At 43.2% G+C, this 20,364-nt stretch overlaps 1 protein-coding gene across 2 annotated transcripts in view; it reads left to right on the top strand.

The window, feature by feature from the left end:
• The first annotated feature begins 218 nt into the window (after window positions 1-218).
• Window positions 219-20,364, top strand: part of LOC306703617 (SH3 domain-binding protein 4) — a 31,756-nt gene continuing 11,610 nt past the window's right edge. Inside the window, exons 1-4 of one of the 2 annotated variants that reach the window (XM_079169624.1) lie at window positions 254-336; window positions 2,075-2,145; window positions 15,770-15,993; window positions 16,809-19,168. In XM_079169624.1, the coding sequence (XP_079025750.1) occupies window positions 15,873-15,993; window positions 16,809-19,168 (2,481 nt within the window). In that variant the 5' untranslated portion in view covers window positions 254-336; window positions 2,075-2,145; window positions 15,770-15,872. Of the gene's footprint in view, window positions 337-2,074; window positions 2,146-15,769; window positions 15,994-16,808; window positions 19,169-20,364 lie in introns of both variants that reach the window. The other variant, XM_079169623.1, reaches the window with a different exon arrangement.

Here is a 20,364-nt window from a genome sequence, read left to right as displayed (position 1 = left end):
GAAGTACATACTTTAAAACTGTAGTAAATCCTTTCACTTATAATTAAATAAATGTTATTGTCTATAAGCGTGGACTCAAGAGTCATTTGAACCAGTGAAGTGACATCATGTCCTTATGGAAATGTGGCCCCGGTGAGGCCCCTCCCTGTCCCGGTGACATCAGCCGGAGCTCTGCCGCTTCCCTCCAGGAGAACACGGTGGATCCGCACACACACACACACGCACACACACACGCACACACGTCCAGCAGCTCCGGGAGAGCTCGACGGAAACTGCGCCTGCTCGGTCCGTTATCGCCTTTTCCAATGGGGCAAAACGAGGCTTCCTCTCCGCCAGGTAAGCTGCAATTTGTCTTCGTCCTCATCTTCCTCTTTGTCTGTCCCCCCCCCCCTCTTGCACACACATGAAAAGTGCTCTCGGTGAGAGAGAAAATGTTTCTGCCGCTCCACCTGGGAGCGACTGTTTGTCATCCTAAAGCCGAAGAAGGAGCTGCAACTTTTCACTGCGTGAGCTCCAGCTAAAGTGGGACATATTTCTGTGCTATTTAGTTGCGAAAACGACGCTTAAGCGACAACAAACTGGTCTGGTTGTGATTTCCGACAGTCTTTTTCAATTCTGAATGTTTCCAGACTTCCCCGTGTCTTCTTTTTTTCCCCGTCTCTCCGTTTTTTTGGGACCGTTTTAAGTCCCAGAAAGCCTTTCTGTGGGTGTAACTGTACCGTGCGTGCTCTACGACAACAGTAACGACTGTTGCAGCGGCTCTTTTGCTACATTGTTTCAAGTTTAACAAACCAGCCCGAAAGAAAACCAAAGCCGCGTAAAAGCTGCGCCAAATGTCAGATATGCAGCTGAATAGCTTCGTTATAACGTGAAGATGAACACGGTGGTCTGCATGTCTGTCTGTCCGTCCGTCTGTGACTGTGGGGTGACACTGGTTGCCATGGCATTAAACGGCTAACACGACTGAAAGAGAGGATTTGACATCATCATCTTTATCGTGTTAAAAACAGTACTGGCTCGTGTTCGCGCGACACCCGGTTTTCAGACTGCGAGACCCGTTTTCAGTCTGAACCCGAGGGAGCCAGCGGCCAACAAATTAACACATAGAGGAAGGCGAGGGCGGCGTGATGGAAGTAAGAGACAGACGACATTATATTTTAATTAGTTAGTGGTTTAAACAGAAAGATGTGTTGGCAACATAATAGTTGTTGTTATGCAAAAACGACAATCTCAAATTCCAGCTTCCCCAATGTGAATATATGTTATTATTACTCTTCTATTAGATCAATATCTTTGGGTTAGGTGCGTTTAGAGACCTCTGTCTGACTCTGGGGAACTTTACTGGCCATTTTTCACAGTTTTAAAAAATATTTTTATTTTACATTTTCTGGACGAACTTAATCGGGAAAATAATCTGTAAATTATTGGATAACGACAACAATAATTTGCTGCAGCCCTGATAAAATGGTTGACTCATATTTTTGGTTTATATCGCCCAACCAATACAGGATCTTTAGTTTCTCATATCAACATGCATCTTCCAAACGGTTCCTTTAACTGGTACCATGAAGCGTCACCTTGAAATAACACGCCTTCTCAATCATAATTTGGATATATACCATGTCATGATTGTGAGATTAATGAGAATATGTATTCTTCATCTTTTCTTATCCTTCACCGTGTGTTTCCTGGCAGTAGTGGACAGAAAAACTGTTAACATGCTGAGGTCCAGTCTCCGGATTTCTTTCTTCTTCTTCTCTAAGCCGACCTGCTGCTCTCCACACACACCACATTAAGTGGTTTAGTCAATATCTCACAGCGACATGCTGGGCTTTCTCCTTTCTTTTAAGTTGCCACTTAAAAGCCCACTCTGACTCATATCATCGTTTTGACCATCGTTTCTTTTCATTATGACGATGTTTTGCTGACATCTGGGGATCCTTCAACACAAATTTGCAGACAATACGGTTGTAAACCGGATCCAATCCAGTCATTCAAACTAAATTATTTGTAAGAGAAAACAAAGACAAAAGTAAATACATATTCTTATCTGAACTGTCTTTTGTAAACACAGACTTCCTGCCTCATCTTCATTTTTGTGCACGCCGTTTCCTGTGCAGTGAGGGATTATTATGCGCATTTCAGGTGAGCACTGAGCACGGTTTTGGTTTCACCTCGAAACACAGCAGGTTTAGATAATATGGCTGAACTTGGAGTTTGTTAACATCCTGTTTGAGTTCCTGCTTTGTTGGGAGTCCTGCTGCCTTCTTTCTACCCAATACTCAAGTCATATTTGTAGCCACGCTAAGAGAGCTGTGATCTAAGGATGGTAATCTCGGTCAGTCCACCAGACTGAAATAACTATTTGATCGATTGCCATGACATTCAGACATGTCCTCCTAAGGAAGAACTTGTAACTTTGGTGATCCTCTGACTTTTCATTTAGCAACTTAACTTGTACTTTGGAATGATGGACAACACTACAAATGAAAGGCGGATTTGATATATTGTCTTCAGTGGCACAAAAAAACAAGCAAACAGGGCAATGATAAACAACAGTCGTCACTCGTGGGTCTGATTCAACTCATAACCACAGACTGTTATTGACTCTTGATATCATTTTCCTATTGAATGATACATGCAGTGTCTCACACTGCTCCACCAGCAGACAGTGAAATATGTGCACATTTCCAGAGGGCTGTGTGAACATGACTCACTCAGTCTACATGTTCACATGCAAGAAGCCAATTTTCCTCTCAACACAAACACTGGCTGTTGAGGAATGCAGAAATGGGGAACGGTGGATATAATAAGAAAACAGAGACAAACCTCAATGTAGGCGGTTTCTTTTTTGTTATATCTAATGATTCATTTATATTTTCATTAAAAAACAATTACATGAGCGGTGATTACATATGCAGGGCTCTCTTGTTTCATAAATAAAATAAATAATGTAGCTTGAAATAATGAATGGCACCAGAGACTACATAGGCTTTGTGATGGCCTAGATTGATTAAAAGCTGCTGTCTCCTGTTATGTTGCAGTCTTATGACCTGTGCTATACATTAGATGAGTGCTACAGCATCCACGGGCTTGCTCTTCTTATTTTCCTCCAGAGCTTTCAGCCACGTCTCATGGTCTTTGTGGGAGCTATTTATTCAACGTTAGTATTTAGTTATTTTATTCATGAAATGGTGTTGTGTAATTATTCTTTTATTTTGATGGATTAAGATAGCTTTTTCTTTTGTTCGGTATTTGTTTAGTGTCATTTTTGTTGTTGTTTAGCATACTTAGTTCTTTGGTTTGTTTATGAATTGGGAATTGGGCCACCTGTGGTTTTATATATATATATATATATATATATGAGTAGGCAGGAATAGGACCAGCATGCACTGGGGCGGGCCTATGTTTATTTCTTACCAGAGAAGAGGCAGCCATAGGCAGGATTTCTTTGTTCTTTCGTTTGCGTGCTTGTTTTTTTTTTTTTTGCTAAATAAATCATAAGAAACACAGAAGTTTGATTTAGATTTTTCGGACAAATGGCCACTACAGTCTGAGAAGAATTTGCTCAGTTGTCATGAAGACTGCGTAGAGTTTAAGCCCCTGGCTTTAAGCTTATGCCTCCTGGCTCCAGCTTCATATTTAAAGAGCAGACATGAGCGCGGTATTAATCTTCTCATCTAACTCTCAGCAAGAAAAGCAAATACGCATATTTGATACAATGCTGAACTATACCTTTGAGAAATAGGTTCAACTGAAAGGCTAAAGCTGCTGTTATTCTGTATTTTTCTTGCTATCAACAAATCCCACGAAAAGATGCAACACCCAACAAATGCGTTAATCCGTCTCTCGATACTGTCTGACTTCCTGTCTCTGGCCCATTGGTCCCTTGATCTTTAAAGTACACAAATGTATACTTTTGTTTTCAAAAAGGCTCAGTAATTTCCAAAATGTATTTTTATATACAGAAAAAAATGAAGGAAATACTACATTTGTTGGGGACTATTTTCAGCAGCGGATAAATACTCATTTGATATGTATTAATTATGTGAGTATCTGATGCAGCAGGACGGTGTATGAGAGATTGAGTAAAAGTAAACCGTGTGTGTGTGTGTGTGTGTGTGTGTGTGTGTGTGTGTGTTCATGGTTATGAAACAACATGTCCACCAGTGCGACAGTGTGGCTCAGTGATGTGATTTTAGTAGTTTTTGGACAACAATGGAGCTCCTAAGCACAGAGGAAGAAGATATATCAGGATTTTAGACACACAATACGTGTTAGTAGATGCATTCATTGTTGATTAACACACTCAAATACTAAAGACTGTGTCCTTAAAGTCTATTAAGGCTGTAAGTATTCCAATGCCCAAACATCATTAGCAACAAAAATATGAAAACAGCAACTTTCTTGATTAACAATGAGTTATTGTAAAGATCTTATCTTTTTCATAATTTCAACAATATTTGTGGCTTCACTGCATGATACTCTTGAGATCATATTTTAGTTTTCCCGCGGCACATTGTTCTCTTTCTCACTCCAGATTGCAGCATTTCCCAGACATTTCTAATAACCGCTCTCTAAATACACCCACAACAGCATCATGGTTGATTGCAATAATGACGACTTGATTATCTTGAGCGTGAATGGTGTTAATGTTGCAACTGTAACTGCAGGTCTGTGCGGAGTGACTCAGTGGGTGACTTCAGCTTATCAATCTGTTTGTGGAAAATGGTTCCTAGAGGTTTGTACCACTCTCTGAAACAAAACCTACTTCATCCCCGCATCGTCGAGGACCCGATGTGGGGTTACAGTTGGACTTGAATGAACTTCATTGTTTGAATGAATGCATGTGATTCCAGATAAGCGCCCTCCCCACCTCCTCCCCTCCAGGGACGAACGTGTTTCTTCTGGTGTCGCTGAAGCTCAGCTCCAGCTGATTACGACAGAGTTGTTATGACGGGGAGGGCACGGCTGTAGTTGGCATCATCCCGCCCCTTGTCAGCTTTACTCGTCAGGGACTGAAGCCAGCCATTATACCAAACATGAGTCATCCTGGAGTTCGGTCTTTCCTTGAAAACCCCCCACCGCCCCCTTCCCTCGTGCCCGGCATCAGCTGGAGCACAGAGTGAGTTCACTGCTGCCTCTGAGTCGTCTCCACCTGTTATCAGAGATGAAGCTCCCCTTTTATCAGTTTGTTGTGCGTCTGTTTTTGAACTGATTGCTCCATTATGTGAAGCAGTGATGACGATGTGAATGGGAAAAGGGAACTGGTCTTAACAGGTCAAAACAGCAGCGAGGAACTGAAACATCGCAAGAAGTATTTGAGGGATTGCCACTCCACTGCTGACTTTGGTGATCTCCAGACATTTCATTAAGCACCACCAGCAGGTCATCGTTTTCACTTTAGTTCAAACTTCAGTTCATGACAGGATCCCTCTAAAGCTGAACTCCTGTCAGCCTCAGCTGTACCTTATGTTTCGATGCTTTTAATGGTTTTATGTGAAGCACTTTGAATTACCTTGTTTTTTAAATGTTTTATACAAATAAACTTGCCTTGCCTTGCCTTACTGTGAGAATAATGCTAATTTAGTTTGCTAATATGAACTTCTAAGCGCTCTTTGGCAGGCAAACTATGTAATTGATACTCTTAATTATTCTTAATTACCTCAAACACTACTCCGACATTTCTCTACTCACTTACTTATTGGCTGACAATAAGGCAATACCCGCCGTGCTGAATAATTGATTTGGCTATAAAAAATGCAGCTAAATCCACTGTTGGCACTGTTGCATTACGGATGTCAACGGTTAAGAACATTTTCGGCCTGTCACACATGCCGGTCTATAGGTAAACATACGATCTCTATGTCAGTTTAACTAACAGAGCTCTTAAGACAGGACGCATGTGTGCATGTGTGTCCAGCTGTGTCGCAAATTAAAGAGCAGGCTAAGCAAAGCTCCACTCGTCCATCAGTACTGTTGTGTAACTGGTAGCATGACTGCTGACCAGTCTCGTTAAAGAAAGCAGAGAGAGTGAAGTGTGTGTGTGTGTGTGTGTGTGTGTGTCTGGGATGTGTGATGGAGTGGATAGGGGTGTGAGTGTAATGCCATTGTTCGTGACAAGACTGACAACAACGAAAGCAGCCCAATGAATTGTCTGATAAAAACCCAGAGCGACAGTTGAACATGATCTCTAACCTCCACCCTGCAGTCAAAAGAACGATACGTTTCCCTCGTTCGCTCCTCCCTCCCTTGAATAATGCACGATTTCATTTGGAGCTCGGCATTCCTCACATTCCTGCTCACTTCATCCCTGCAGCCATTCCACCTCGGTGTGTTTATATTATCAAGCAGTGGAATGAACGATGGCTGCAGCCACATGCCCGCACTGACAGAATCACACCAGGCATTTGTGGTCCAGGAAAAGAAAACAAAACTGCAGAATATCTGTCAATATGTATCGAAGCAAATGTTTCCTCTGACTGACAGAGCCAAAGGTGTTTGCAGCCCAAATGCAGTTTACTGCCCCCAGTCAGCAGCACAGTGCTCTGAGAGTTTGTAAGTCAACGAAACACAGCGCATCTTATTAATAATAGAAGAATACAGCATTTTTAAAACTCTGTGTCTGTGGGTTTAGCCTCAGATCAAACAGTCAGACCTCAGGCTGTGTAGACTTCAGGCCGTCAGGAGGTCTGGCTTCAGACTCCTGACGGCTCCGACTGTCAGAAAAGACTGAAATAATAATAATAAAAACGAGCTCAGCTGCGATGTGATGCATCCACTCACTGAAGCTGGCAGATCACACAGGGTTACCATTAAGAAGTTAGTTAGTATTTCATAGCCTATTCTGTACGGCAACCTCTGTGCACAGAAACTACAGCGCCGATAAGTCAACTAATCGATTGGTTGATTGAGTGAAACTTAATAAACTTAAGTCAAATACAAAAGACAAACATGAGCAGGTCCCAGCTTCTCATAACTGAATATAATTAGCTAATTTCTAACCAAAATGTCTGAGGAACCGGTGAGCTACAGAAACCACACTGAGGAAACTAAAGGTCTCATATCTCATGGCTGTTTCCATTTCCGTCTCATTTGAAGACCTGCAGGCAAGTTAGACAGATGATGGAATAAAAATGTTGGCGCCGTTTGAGACGCAGCTTTCACTGGCGAGGAAACAACAACGCACTCGTCCTGTTGTTCTTTGTTTTTGCATGTCTCTGATGTTTGAATGAATGTCATGTTGAAAAGCAGCCATATAGAAGGTGGCAAAGGAGACTGAAACCTCCAGAGCACCTGTCTCCACAGGTGATTTATTGACCCTCCAGAATGTAACTGCAGTGAAAAGAAACAGCACATTTTTCATCAGTCAATCACTCGCTTTGTTGTCTCGAATGCTGCTCTGGCTCTCATGGTTATGCTCCGTCCTTTAAGTTTGTTTTTAACGCCAAAAAACATAAAGAGAAATGTCCGTGTCTCGTTTAAACATTTGTTCTAGGAGCAGCCATCGCCGCTCACTGTGTGAATGACGCTGTATTGCACACGTTGTAGCAGGGACTTTTCTTTTCAAACGTTTCAATGCAGTGAGCCCCCGTGTGTGCTCTGCAGCGCTGCTCCGGCTGGCTCCAGGACAGGAGATACTGGAGCTTTGTTCCCGAACACTTAAGGCCTCAGCAGTGTTGACTCAGTATGAGACTCTCAGTGAGCGGCCGCCTGAGAACGCGGCGTCTGGGCTTCTCTCATTATCTGATGAATTCACAAGCTAATTCGAGGCCCGCGAGCGCGTTCAGCCGGCGCTCGTCAGCTGATAATTCCTCCCTCCCGCTGGAGAACCGTCGACTCTGCATGTTTCTGAATGTGAGGCGGTGAAGTTCTGTTCCTTATGTGGTTAGAAAACTGATTATCAGAGTTGTTTAAATGCTTTAACAGAAAAGTTATTAATCTCTGAATGTTGCAGCAGGTCAACTTAATTACATACCTTATGTTTTTATATATGCTCCTTTTTATTAGAAAATAAATATATAACATGCGTTTTAGAAAGTAACGCTTAGCATAGCTGTGGTTTACTAAACTAACTCGTGCCTCTCTCTCTCGCTCCCTCTGTTGTCATGATCTACAGTAGTATAATATTAGGTGTGTCTATAGACATATTGCTGCTGCAGTGGTTTATGTTGTCACAGCAGTATGAAAAGTGCTGTTTAAAGAAGCTTTCTTTGAAACAAACAGCTCTATTTATAGTGTTTCTCACCTGAATACTTAGAAGGTATCCATTCTTTGAAACCACTATTAGCTTAGGCCTATGGCATGTTACACTGCATACATTAGCTTGCATTTCCAACATTGTTGAAACAGAGCAGCTAATACTGGTAGTGAGAGCAACAAATGAGCAGATTGTCAAGTGTTTGGGCATCCTGAGTTGGATCAATGGTAGGCAGTGGTGAGGGAAACACTGCGTCGTACTGATGGTGTAGTACGTTTTGATTCACAGTTCATCGCCCGTCGATACTAAACTGGTGTATCACATGTGATCAGACTATATGATGGTCTAATTATAATCCAAACAGCTTAACAGACTTGTATTCACCTTGTGATTACGAGCGACTGTGGGCAGGTCTGCCTTTCATTGCTGAGTTTGAGACTTCAGTGCAGGCGGCTTTGTTTACGTTCTTCTATTCACTGTGATGGAAGTCAGAGAACTTCTGCACCATCAGCCACCGGTCATACCAGACCAAGACAAGCGGCAGCAGCAAAACAAACAATTGTATTGCATGAACTGAGCAAGCGTTGGTTTGGTTGTTTATGAATTCATCTTTTCATTTGTAAAAACAGGAATTAGTTATTTCCTCTTTAAAATGTTACATTGTCTCTCTAAGTGATTACTTACTTAGTTCATATGAATCCGTCCTCCCTGTTGCAAAGTGCATGCAGAGCTTCAGTCAAAGCTCACTTGATTGCAGGTTGAATACACGTGAATGTTTCTGGTGCATTTAATTAAGAAAATAGGGAGCAGGTAAAGAAAGGCATCACTGTGGTCCACCTGAACCGCTTCAGCTACATTCAGAATCTAATGTTATTGTTTTGGATGCTGAGGAGGCAGATTACATTTCATTCTTTAGGTTTCGTCACTTCCTGTGTGGAGATGATGTCCTATCGGTGTCCACACCACATGAAATCTGATCGTCTTTCTCGTCGTTGAGTCTGGAGCATCCTTCTGAACTGTGAGTGAGCAGATGAGAACAATGCGTGGAAGGCGGTGCTTTGAGGGAAGTGGGGCAAGCAGGGAGAGTCAGAGATCTGGCCGCCTCTCATCACAAAGGCATTTCCTCCTCAGCCACTTCCTGCTCAGGAGCAGTCATCCTTAAACTCACAGCAGAGACTCGGCCTGCACCGAGGGGTGATACGGAAGGGCGGGGGGGGGGGGGGGGGGGGGGGGGGGCATCAGGATGCTTTTTACTGCTGCAGTGTGAACGTTGATGCGTCTTTGACCTTGTACGGTGACCAGTTTTATAGCCCGGGCCTCATTAATGTTCTTCCTCTGCAGTCGTTTCCCCCATACAGATACACACAAAATATATTGTCCTTTTAATGTAAGCAACAGCATGAACTCAACATGATGAGTAAGCAGGACGGCAGCTCCTGTTTAAAATTACAATCCGTGATCCAAACGTCATCAAAACAGGAACCTGATTTCAGATTATGGTTTGGTACAAGAGCACGTTCATGCTCCTGCAGGATTTTGGGGGTTCCTCATGCTATATTCACAATAAAAAAAAAAATTGTCTTTGTCACTCGTAGTGTGAAAACAGCATTAGCTGCATAACTGTAGCCATATAGTTTAACTATAGCTCGGTGTGTTGTCCTCAGTATTTACTTTCTGACTGCCAACACCAAAAACGTTTTTGTGCATGTTGGTACAAAACAAGTAGTCTTGTTTGGTGTCTGGTGTTTGTAGGTTTTACTCATCCTCACATCTGTTACCAGCTTCACCGACATATGTCAAGCAAACACACTAAAAGATACATTTAATAACCAAGGCCATAAGGAGGACCCATAACTTCTAAAGGTTCGATCCGTCCTCTTAGAAGAAAGTGATCAAAGATGCTTTGTGTTTTCCTTATGAATCTCTAATAAAAAACACTTGGCAACAGGCGGTTCCATGGGGACATCCACCCCACAGGAAGTGCACCGCTGAAGAAAAGGAGTGGGATGGTTGACAGCTTCATAGAGCACTTCCTCCATGGGGACCCTGAAGGAAAGGCTGAGACGGTCTGGTCTCCCACGGTCGCTGCTGTGAATTGAAGTGTAGAAATCGGCCTACTGTGCCTACAGCGGGGTCAACGCGCCGCCACTCCAGATGCCTGCCGACAGTGACCACCTCGCCGCCCAGACGGGAAGTGAGAGCAGAGGTTGGAGAAGGGCAGACGTGATTGTAATTTCATATTCATAGCTTTGGTTTGCGTTGGGAGAGTCCTATCAGTCGGAGGCAGCAGCTAACACAACAGAGCTCCTCCTCCTCTTCCTGCTGTGGACAGTTTGAAGGACGAACCAGCAGGCAGCCTGAGGCCTTACAGCTTCAACAGGGCTGACAGTGGATCAGTTAGACTACTGCAGAGAAGGGCAGCACACAGCAGATATCGTCTCACAGCCTGCAGAACAAACCACTGCACCCGAGTTTACTGGACGATCCTGTTAAATGTTAAATGTAAATAATTTAGGGTTTTATTGCTTCTTTATCCAGCTGTTAAGATGCAGGATCTTTGGTGGGTGTAAAGTCAGATTGCAAAGAGTAGTTCAAGAGTTAGCATTAATCTAGTCATTTGTTGATCATGGTGCTGGAAATATAAAGAGTAATAATTCAAAAACATCTGACTTTACTTAAACCCGGACTGATTTTCTTTACATATAAACTAATATAACAGATGGAATTTATGTAATGACTTCTAATTCCTCTTTCAGCCTCCCAATGTGAGGTTCCACCCAAACTTCCTCAAAGGCTCGCGCACTTACATTAGCAATGTAAACAGTTAGATCTGTTTTTTTTTATGTTGTTGAGGTTCTGAGGAAAGCCCCGGCATTAAAGCCGAGGACTTTCCATCTGGACACAAACCCCCGATGAGACACATGAAATAGTGTTAGCTGTTAACACCACGCATAATGAAAGTCTGCGCGAAAGGGCGAGCAGTTAAACTCTGCAGAAATGTTATTAGAGAAGTCCAGAGGGAGTTTTTCTTTTTTTTTTTGACAAATGCCGTTCGCAGAGAAGCTGGCTGAGCCTCATTATGGCCTCTCCGAGCGCCTTATTACCAGGCAACATGTGGTGATTTGCATGACAGAGTTCTCTTGTTGTTCTTTCTCAGATTTACATGCCAGCAGCCCCCACCCACCATTGTTCTGTGGTGGGAGTTAAACAGTGCAGTATGTTCAGGGTGAGGTTCGGATAGCTGCCGCTGCTGCAGACCACCCAGGGTTTACCTCTAACCTGACCCCCCCCCCCCCCCCCCCCCTCTTCTCTCACCCCCCCCCCCCCCTGCTTCAAAGAGATGAGATCCAGACGTCATGCCGCTGAGGAAGCAGAGCATGCTAACATTTGGATGGAATTAACAGAGTGACTGAATTTCCCTCAGGATCTGACCAGCGTGGATTGTTGAACTTAATATTGATATATTTGGATCAAAGCCGCAGGTATCAGATCACACTGCTGGATCCAACTATCGGTATCATTTATGGGGACAAGTGCAGTTCAAAGCGCTTTTGCGGGTGATCTGAAAAACGTTCAGGACAGTTGAAATATAAATGACAGTCCAAATAAAACGATGAAAAAAAACTATTCAAAAGATAAAAGCCAAGAATAAAACACAAAAATCAAATAAGAGCCATAAAACATTCAAAGCAAAAGCCAGGCTAAATGGTAGGTTTTACATTTATGTATAAAGCTGTCAACACTGAGTCGTTCCAACGGCAAAGAGCATACAAGCTCAAATCTGTAGCACCAGATGTTTTGGTGATCTCTACTTTGGAACAGATAAAGGGCTCATGCAGAGGACGGAGAGGCCTGTCTTGTTACTTGTATACTAAATACTGACAGGCAACCAGTACAAAAGACTGCAAATCTATAGTGTAATATTTAATCCACATCAAGCTGTGTGGTTATTGAGAAATAACCTGCCTCCATGGAGTGCGTTATCCTTCATTATGGCATGTGTCAGAGTGAATGATTCCACACAGTCACTTTCCAGCATTCAAAATGCGAGTGGTGGTTTACTCGTGCTGAAATAATTGTTGGAATCACCATTGATTGATTCATCGTTTAAGAAATTTATTAAGCAAAAACACCAAATAGAGTTTAAAAACTATTTCAAATGCACTTCATCTAAATGATGTTGACATTATCCTGTTTGACTCTGCATTTTGAATTATAGGCTAATATAATTCTAAATGAACATCTTAAATTATTTGACCTCCCTCCCGTTGTACTCATTAATCTTGCTGCGGCAACACATTTTTCGTATTGAACCATTTCTTCTTTATTTCAGTACAACCCAAAGGTGACACGGCATCAACAACGCTCGTTATTATTCCCTGTTTTTTGGTTTTAGCTGATTATTTAATTCTGCTGCTGACACTGTTAAAAATGATAGACTTTCTTTTATGGATCTCTGAAAACAGGACTTCAATATAAGACATATAGGTTCCACCCAAACATCGTCAAACATACGTTCAGGTGGCGTCCATCATGTTTACGCTGGTCATTGTCACGGTTATTTGAATGTGTCACACTCTTGTGAGCCCTCCGTTCAGAAAAGTAAAAGAAAGTTAAGAGAAGAATACGAAAAGGTTCTTGCATGAGGTCCATTGCTGGTTGATGCAGCAGGCTGTGATGCAGCTGTACGGTTTATGCAGAGTCACAAACTGCAAAGCAGCTGACCCTGCAGGCTTTATGCATCAAAATAATAGTTCAGCATCAGTGAATGGGCTATCAACGGTTTTTAAAGCACAGCAGAATACTTCCTCTGAAGACTTAAATGTCAGTGGGAAGTTATTACACAATGACTTCTTGTTTTGCTGCTGAACACAAACTCTTAAAGCAGAACACAAAGCAGAGCAGCAGCTTGATGGCTTGTTTGTATCTCAGCCAGCCTCTTGAATGTTTCATCTGTAGCAGCAGAAACACCAGTACGAGCTAACTGTGGTGTGACTGCAACAGAAAAGTGTCTTCTAGATGTTGGAGCAAAACCGGTTCAGTGAGCGTGAACATGAACGTCATTTATTTGACATTTCATTTGTTGTGCCGACTGCTCCAGACTGGCCACTGGCGATCTTCTGTTCATTTGTGGAAAGCGTCGTCCAAGCGGTCAATAAACAGAACTCGCACTCTTCCGTGATGTCTGCAGCTTTCTGTTTACGGACCCGTTTGGGAGTAGAACTGAGGTTTAAGCGTCATTGACATTTGGGAAACCCCTGAGTCAGTTGAATCATTGACTTTTAAGCTGTGTCATTGGACACAGAGATAACAGGAGAACAGCATGGCCGGGTATCATCTTTTAAAAGCCTGTCTCAGAATCGCCTAACAACAAAACTTAACTGTAAAAGAGGAATATTCAGCCTGAACTGGTGACTCTGAATCTCTCAATGTAACTGTGTTCTCTTCACATGTGCAGACCAACATCAACGTCCCTAGAAAGGCGTTTTTACTACTGGATTTGACGACTAGATCTGAACAATAAAACTTTGTGAAAAGACAAAATCACTCTTTCACCAGAGACGTTTTGACATAACACAGGTGTAAATAAAATAATTAATGATGATTGAATTCTAATTATCTGTCTCAGTTTTACGGTCCTGGTGTTGTTCACGCTGGCTCACTGTCACCTCACTCATTAAAATACAACAGAGCCATTGTTTGATGTGATTCGCACTGTAACACCTGTGCTTCTCCTAATATGACGAGTCAAAATGTCTGCTGTGATAAAGGCCTTTTTGCCTCCCACTCGATACCCAGAGTGTTTGAGGAGGCAGTGAATGATGAACAAAATAAATGACATTAGTGCATTTATGAACTGGCAAAACAAATCCAACAACAGTGGATTATCCCTCCAACGTTTCCTGTATGTCCAATGAAAAATGTTTGCAGATGTAATGTTGGTGACGCAGATGTCATCGCAGGTTTTTACAGACAGACCAAGATATTAACACACAACAAGATACCGTGCAATATAAAACGATAAAATAATGTTAATTGATTGGAGCAGTTGTGGCCCTTGTTGACACAGTTTGGAAGAACTGTTCCAGTTTTTAGTCTCGTGCTGTAGATGTGTGCCAGCAGTAAACTATCATCAGCATCATCCTCTCTGTCGTCCTCGAGCTGACACTGTTATGAATTATGGATTAAAAAGCCTGGTGTCTCTCAAACCACCGTGTTCCACTGACCCACATCTGCTGTTTGCAGCCCTTTATTTTTTATTTCATTTATCGTGTTTACTTTGTTAAACAGTGGTTTTGAATATTTGTGTATAATGCCATTTAAAAATAGCAGTTCCACCTTAAACTGGGAGAGACTGGAAGAGCAGACACAATGTTAGGGATGACACAAAACCACTGGCATGAAGGTTTGAAGTGAGTGTTTCACTTCTTTCTCTTCAATCCTCTTCAGGGTTTGATTTCTTCCTCTGCAATCGCCAGAGATTTGCTACATATCTGTGTGTGCTAACTGAAAACCAAAATTATTCTGAACAGAGCAGGCTTACCGTGGGACATTGCACAATTTATTACAATGGCATCTAGAGCAGCTAAACATTTTCACAACACTATTTATTACAGCAAATCTGGGCGTTCTTTCTGCATCAAGCTCAACGTTTGGCTCGAGAACTCGTGCTGTTGAGTAGCAGCGTTGCCTTTCATTTAGTCTCCTCTGTCCGAGTATAAACTGCTGCACAAAAGAGGAATGCTTTGCAGACAGTGAGGAGAGGGGAGTCACTGGTGCAAATATGTCCTTTAAATAAACTGTGTGAACTTGTTTTTCCTTCTTCAATAACTCATTTTTACTGATGAATGTAAGCAGTTATTGTGCCAGCCACAGTAGTTCACCAGCTTTCCCTGGGAGTAGTCTGAAGGTCACCGGGCCTCTAGAACTGCAATTTAAGACACGCCGATACATTTAATGTTGTTATCATATCTGGCAGACAGTTGTTTCTATTGAGTATGAAAACTGATTGAATATTGGAATTAATTGAAGTCTTTGAAATATACATTTTCACTCATTATCAGTGTGCTAATGATCATAGAAATCAAGTATCAGTAAGAGCTTAATTGCTATAAATAAATAATCTGATATATGAACATTTATCAGACGTCTGCATTTAGCAGTGAGCCAGCCGAAATAATTTGTAATTCTATTTCTATTGATTTTCTAACTCTCCTGTTGGTCTGATCCAAACTCCCGAGAGGAGGCTGGAGCATCAAAGTTATTTAGAAGACTTCAATCACACACGTATTTATGCACATCCACTTTGTACTGGCGTTTACTGCTTAGTTTGTGTTGATTTCTAGCGTACTGAAAGCTCATGAGCCCGAAAACTGAAAAAAACATTCTGAATTAAAAGAGAGCGTGATGAGCACGATCAACATCAACAAGACACATTTCAGAAGACGAGAGGACGGAGAGTCTGGATGTTTCACACAGAAAACTGAATAAATAACAAGCAAAGAAAAACATAAAAGGCAGATTTTCTTTTTTTATGTTACATAATCCGATATTTTCTGTGTCTTTCAGAGATCATGGGAGGCTTTTGACGTCCAACGTGGCCAGCACCAAATTGATCAATACATTAGAGTAGCCCGAACACACCGGTTGCAGCACAGTGACAGCTCCGAACATGGCCGCCCATCGAATCAGAGCCACCACCACCAACATCACCTCTCTCCCACGCTGCAAGTCCGAGGGGACGCTCATCGATCTCAGTGAAGTGTCTGAAGCCAGTCTCAATGATGTCAAAGGTCAGCTGCTCAAACTGAAGAGTGCAATTAACAGGAAGAGGAGTAGAGTAATGACATTCAAACTGGGGGTTACATTGATTGAAATAGTTATTGTATGATGTGTAAAATGTTCAAAGCACAGGAATCTATTGACTACAATGTTTATAAAATGTCAGTCATTGACTGTTATATCTGTAGATGATTGGTAGGGACAAACTGAGTCTTTGTTTGTGTTTGTTGAAGAGCCATTGAGCCGTGTCTAATTAGAGAGGTGAAACTGAACAGTAAGTAGATTGTACTTTGTTCTATCTGTCCCTTCAAGAAACACAAACAGCAGGAGCAGAAGAATTATTGAGCAGACTTTCAGTCCCCCCCCCCCGACCGAGCTGAAAAAGACTAAGCGCATGTCTGTGCTCTACTTAGTTGAAGCATCTGGTAGTGACAGTCCATCGCTGCATGGGATGGCCTGTGTTTTTTAAAAAATGCATAATGTTGGCATCCTTGCAAGCGGTGCAGTTCTTTTGCCATTCTTATTATAACTGTTTTGCACATGTAGGCCTGAGAAATATTTGTTTTTCAACCATGTTTTTGTCCTTTTAATATTTGTGCAGGAAATAAATATCTATTAAACCCCCATGTCTAGGATTTGAAAAGTTAAAAAGGACACTGTGGTAGACAGCAGTGTATGCCGTTACGGCCCCTCACCCCATGGGAATGATCCAGGGACAATAAAATGAACCAACTAAATGCAACCACACCCACAACCCACACATTGCTACTCGTGTTAAACTCAAGGCCTTGTGGCCACTTGACTGTTTTTTTTGTTTTTTTTTCAGTGCCTTCTCCCAGTGCCTTACGACTGGATGCTACTGCCTCCTTTGGTGCAGCCAGGGAAGTCGTTGCCATTAAGGACTATTGCCCATCCAGCTTCACCACCCTGAAGTTCTCCAAAGGGGACCGCCTCTACGTTCTGGACTCGTCAGGAGGAGAGTGGTGGTACGCCCACAACAACACAGAGATGGGTTACATCCCTGCAGCTTATGTGGAGCCCATCAACTTCAGAGACTCGTCCTTCAGCGACAGCGGGATGATTGACACTGTGGGAGACTGTAGCGAAGAGGCAGCCAAAGAAATGGACCTTCTAGGAGAGTGGGCAGGGGTGATTCTGAAACCAACCCTCTTCCAAAACGGAAATCCTTTTGCAACAACCCCTACCTCTACAAACCCTTTCCTAAACAGGGGTCCTCCGAGCTCACTTGATCTGAACAGTAATGAGAAATCAGTTGATCTCCTTCTGTTTGATACGCTCACTACGTCAGTGCCCAACTCTACCAGCAGCACTGCCGTCAATGGTTTTGGCATTGGTGTTTTTAACCCTCTTAGTCCCACTGTTGGGGTGGGGCAAACTTTGCGGAGGGACAACCCGTTTTTTCGAAGCAAACGGTCCTACAGTCTGTCTGAGCTGTCTATTCTGCAGGCTCAGTCTGACGCCCCTCAGGCCTCCTCTGGTTTCTTCGGGGGCCTGAAAGCACCGGCGCCAGAGCAGTTCCAGAGCAGGGAGGACTTCCGAACGGCGTGGCTCAGCCACCGCAAGCTTGCCAGGTCCTGCCATGACTTGGACTCGCTGGGTCTGAACCCAGGCTGGGGTCAGACACAGCCGGTGGAGACCAACATTGTCTGTCGGCTGGACAGCTCAGGAGGGGCCGTCCAGCTTCCGGACACCAACATCAGTATCCACATACCCGAAGGCCACGTGGCCCCGGGGGACACCCAGCAGATCTCGATCAAAGCTCTGCTTGACCCCCCGCTAGAGCTGAACAACGACCGCTGCACCACCGTCAGCCCTGTGGTGGAGATCAAACTCAGCAACATGGAGACCAAAACCTTCATAACCCTGGACATGAAAGTGTCTGTCGTGGTGAAAATGGAGAGCAGGGAGACGACAGAAATCTTGTGCGTCAGAAGTGATTGTAAAGAGGGACCTTACACCCCCATTCCTCTGGCGTACATGTATGGGGACACAGTCCAGGTGTGTCTGGATAACCTGGAACCATGCATGTACGTGTGTGTTGTGGCTCAGTCCCAGTCCCAGTCCCTATCTCCAGACTCCACAGTTTGGGAGCACGTGGTTAAAAAGATCACCTTAGGAGTATATGGTCCTAAACATATTCACCCGTCCTTCAAGACAGTCGTGGCTATGTTTGGCCACGACTGTGCCCCAAAGACATTATTGGTGAGTGAGGTAGGCAAACAGGCACACTCTGCTCCATCAGTAGTGCTGCAGCTCTGGGGTAAACACCAGTTTGTCCTGTCCAAACCCCAGGACCTCCGCGTTGGAGTTTACTCCAACATGGCCAACTATGAGGTAAAGGCTAGTGACCAGGCCAGAGTGGTCCGGGGCTTCCAGGTTAAACTAGGCAAGGTCAGCAGGATTGTCTACATCATTGCATCGCGCAACACAGATGATGTTTCTGATTTCACCATAAGGATCCAGGTCAAAGACGACCAAGATTGTATACTGGCTCAGTTTTGTGTCCAGACACCAACACCGCCACCCAAAGCAGGCCCAAAGACGTCGGTGCAAAGGCGCTTCCTGAAGAAGAAGGAAGTGGGCAAGATAGTCTTGTCTCCTCTCGCCATCGCCACCAAGTACCCTGTTTTTCAGGACCGGAGAATAAATAACCTGAAGTTCGGAAAATTAATCAAAACTGTCATTCGACAGACGAAAAATCAGTACTTGCTCGAGTACAAAAAAGGAGACTTTGTAGCTCTGTTGAGTGAGGAGAGGATCAGGCTGAAGGGTCAGCTGTGGACAAAAGAGTGGTACATTGGATATTATCAGGGCAAAATGGGATTTGTTCATGCAAAGAATGTGCTGGTGGTTGGCAAGGTTAAGCCCATTTACTTCAGCGGGCCCGACCTTACGACTTCATTGTTACTGGAGCAGATACTGAAGCCCTGCAAATTCCTCACGTACATCTACGCCTCCGTAAGAACTATACTGATGGAGAACATCGGCAGCTGGCGAGCGTTCGCGGACGCCCTCGAATACGTCAACCTGCCCTTGACCCATTTCTGCCGTGCAGAGCTGGACAGCGAACCGGAGAGGGTCGCATCGGTGCTGGAGAAGCTGAAGGAGGACTGCAACAATGCAGAGAGCAAAGAGCGAAAGTCCTTCCAGAAAGAACTCCTGACGGTAAGTTACAACCTTGGCATCTTCCTCTGTTGCAGTGACTAAGCATTTTCTCCGAGTCATTGATTTGAGAAAATGCAAATTCTCCTTTCCTGTTGTCTCAGTTGAGTCTTTTGTTTCTCATGCGTCAAATTAAATAGTCATGTGTTTCTGTCTGTATCCTCCTGGTTGGGGAGTTCTCTCTCAGAGAACAATTCTTCCTTTCTCTTGTTATCTGCTCACAGCTGCTTTAGGCTTTTGGCTTTAGGCTGTGGTCCAGTCTGTTAATTCTGCTGGGAGTGCAGTCGATAACTGCTGTGTAGGCATCGACGTCTAATCGGGACCTGAGGAGCTGTGGAGTGCAAAAGAATACTTTGTAACTCAACTTTGTAACTGTGTGTGTATAGTATGCTGATCTTATAAATCGAATTGATCGCTCAGGCTACTTTAATTTTCTATCTTTATGTGCATATGAATCAAAGCCCTCGGGGCCGGGTCGGGGACGAATGAAGCAACTTAAAGAAACACACCCATACTCTTGTGTTTAAAGTACAAAATACTTGTTCTGTTACAGAATATCTTTAAAACACAAGCAGAGTTCATGCATAGATTGACAGTAAATTCACAGGATAACCTTGGCTTGTACAGCAATGATAGAGTATTGGTTTTTCCACAAAGTGTTCTGCTTTAACTAGGGATGCACCGATCCAACTTTTTTAGTCCCGGTACCGACACTTGGAACCGGTATCGGTCGATACGGAGCACCAGTGTTAAATTAATATGGTGTTTGCCTCACTGCGGGGCAGTTTTTTATAATTAAATGTTAAACCCTACACCAGCAACTTGGTAAAAACTCTTCAAAATGAACAGTAATTACAATTCCAGTGTAAAAATGTTTAATGCAGCAACAATTTGGTCAGAACAGGAATTCAACTTGAATTATAATGTGTATATAGTATATAAACTTACTAGTGAATTGAATAGATTGGCTCTATTGTCACAAATACTCAATTCAGCGGTTTGAGCGAGAATCGGCTCGATATCGGTATCACTGCATCCCTGGTTTTAATGAGAATATCAAGCGGTTATCTTTCAGCCAACTCAGACATTAGTTGGGCTTTTGCTCGTGGCTTTCTAATAAAAGAACAGATGTGTCTGCAGCAGATGAAGAGGCCTGTTCATGCCTCATGCTTTTTTTTGTTTATAGTATATTCAGCTTT

This window comes from Pholis gunnellus (assembly GCF_910591455.1).
Source record: "Pholis gunnellus genome assembly, chromosome: 12".
NCBI lineage: Eukaryota > Metazoa > Chordata > Actinopteri > Perciformes > Pholidae > Pholis > Pholis gunnellus.
This window is presented reverse-complemented; position numbering and strand designations above follow the sequence as displayed.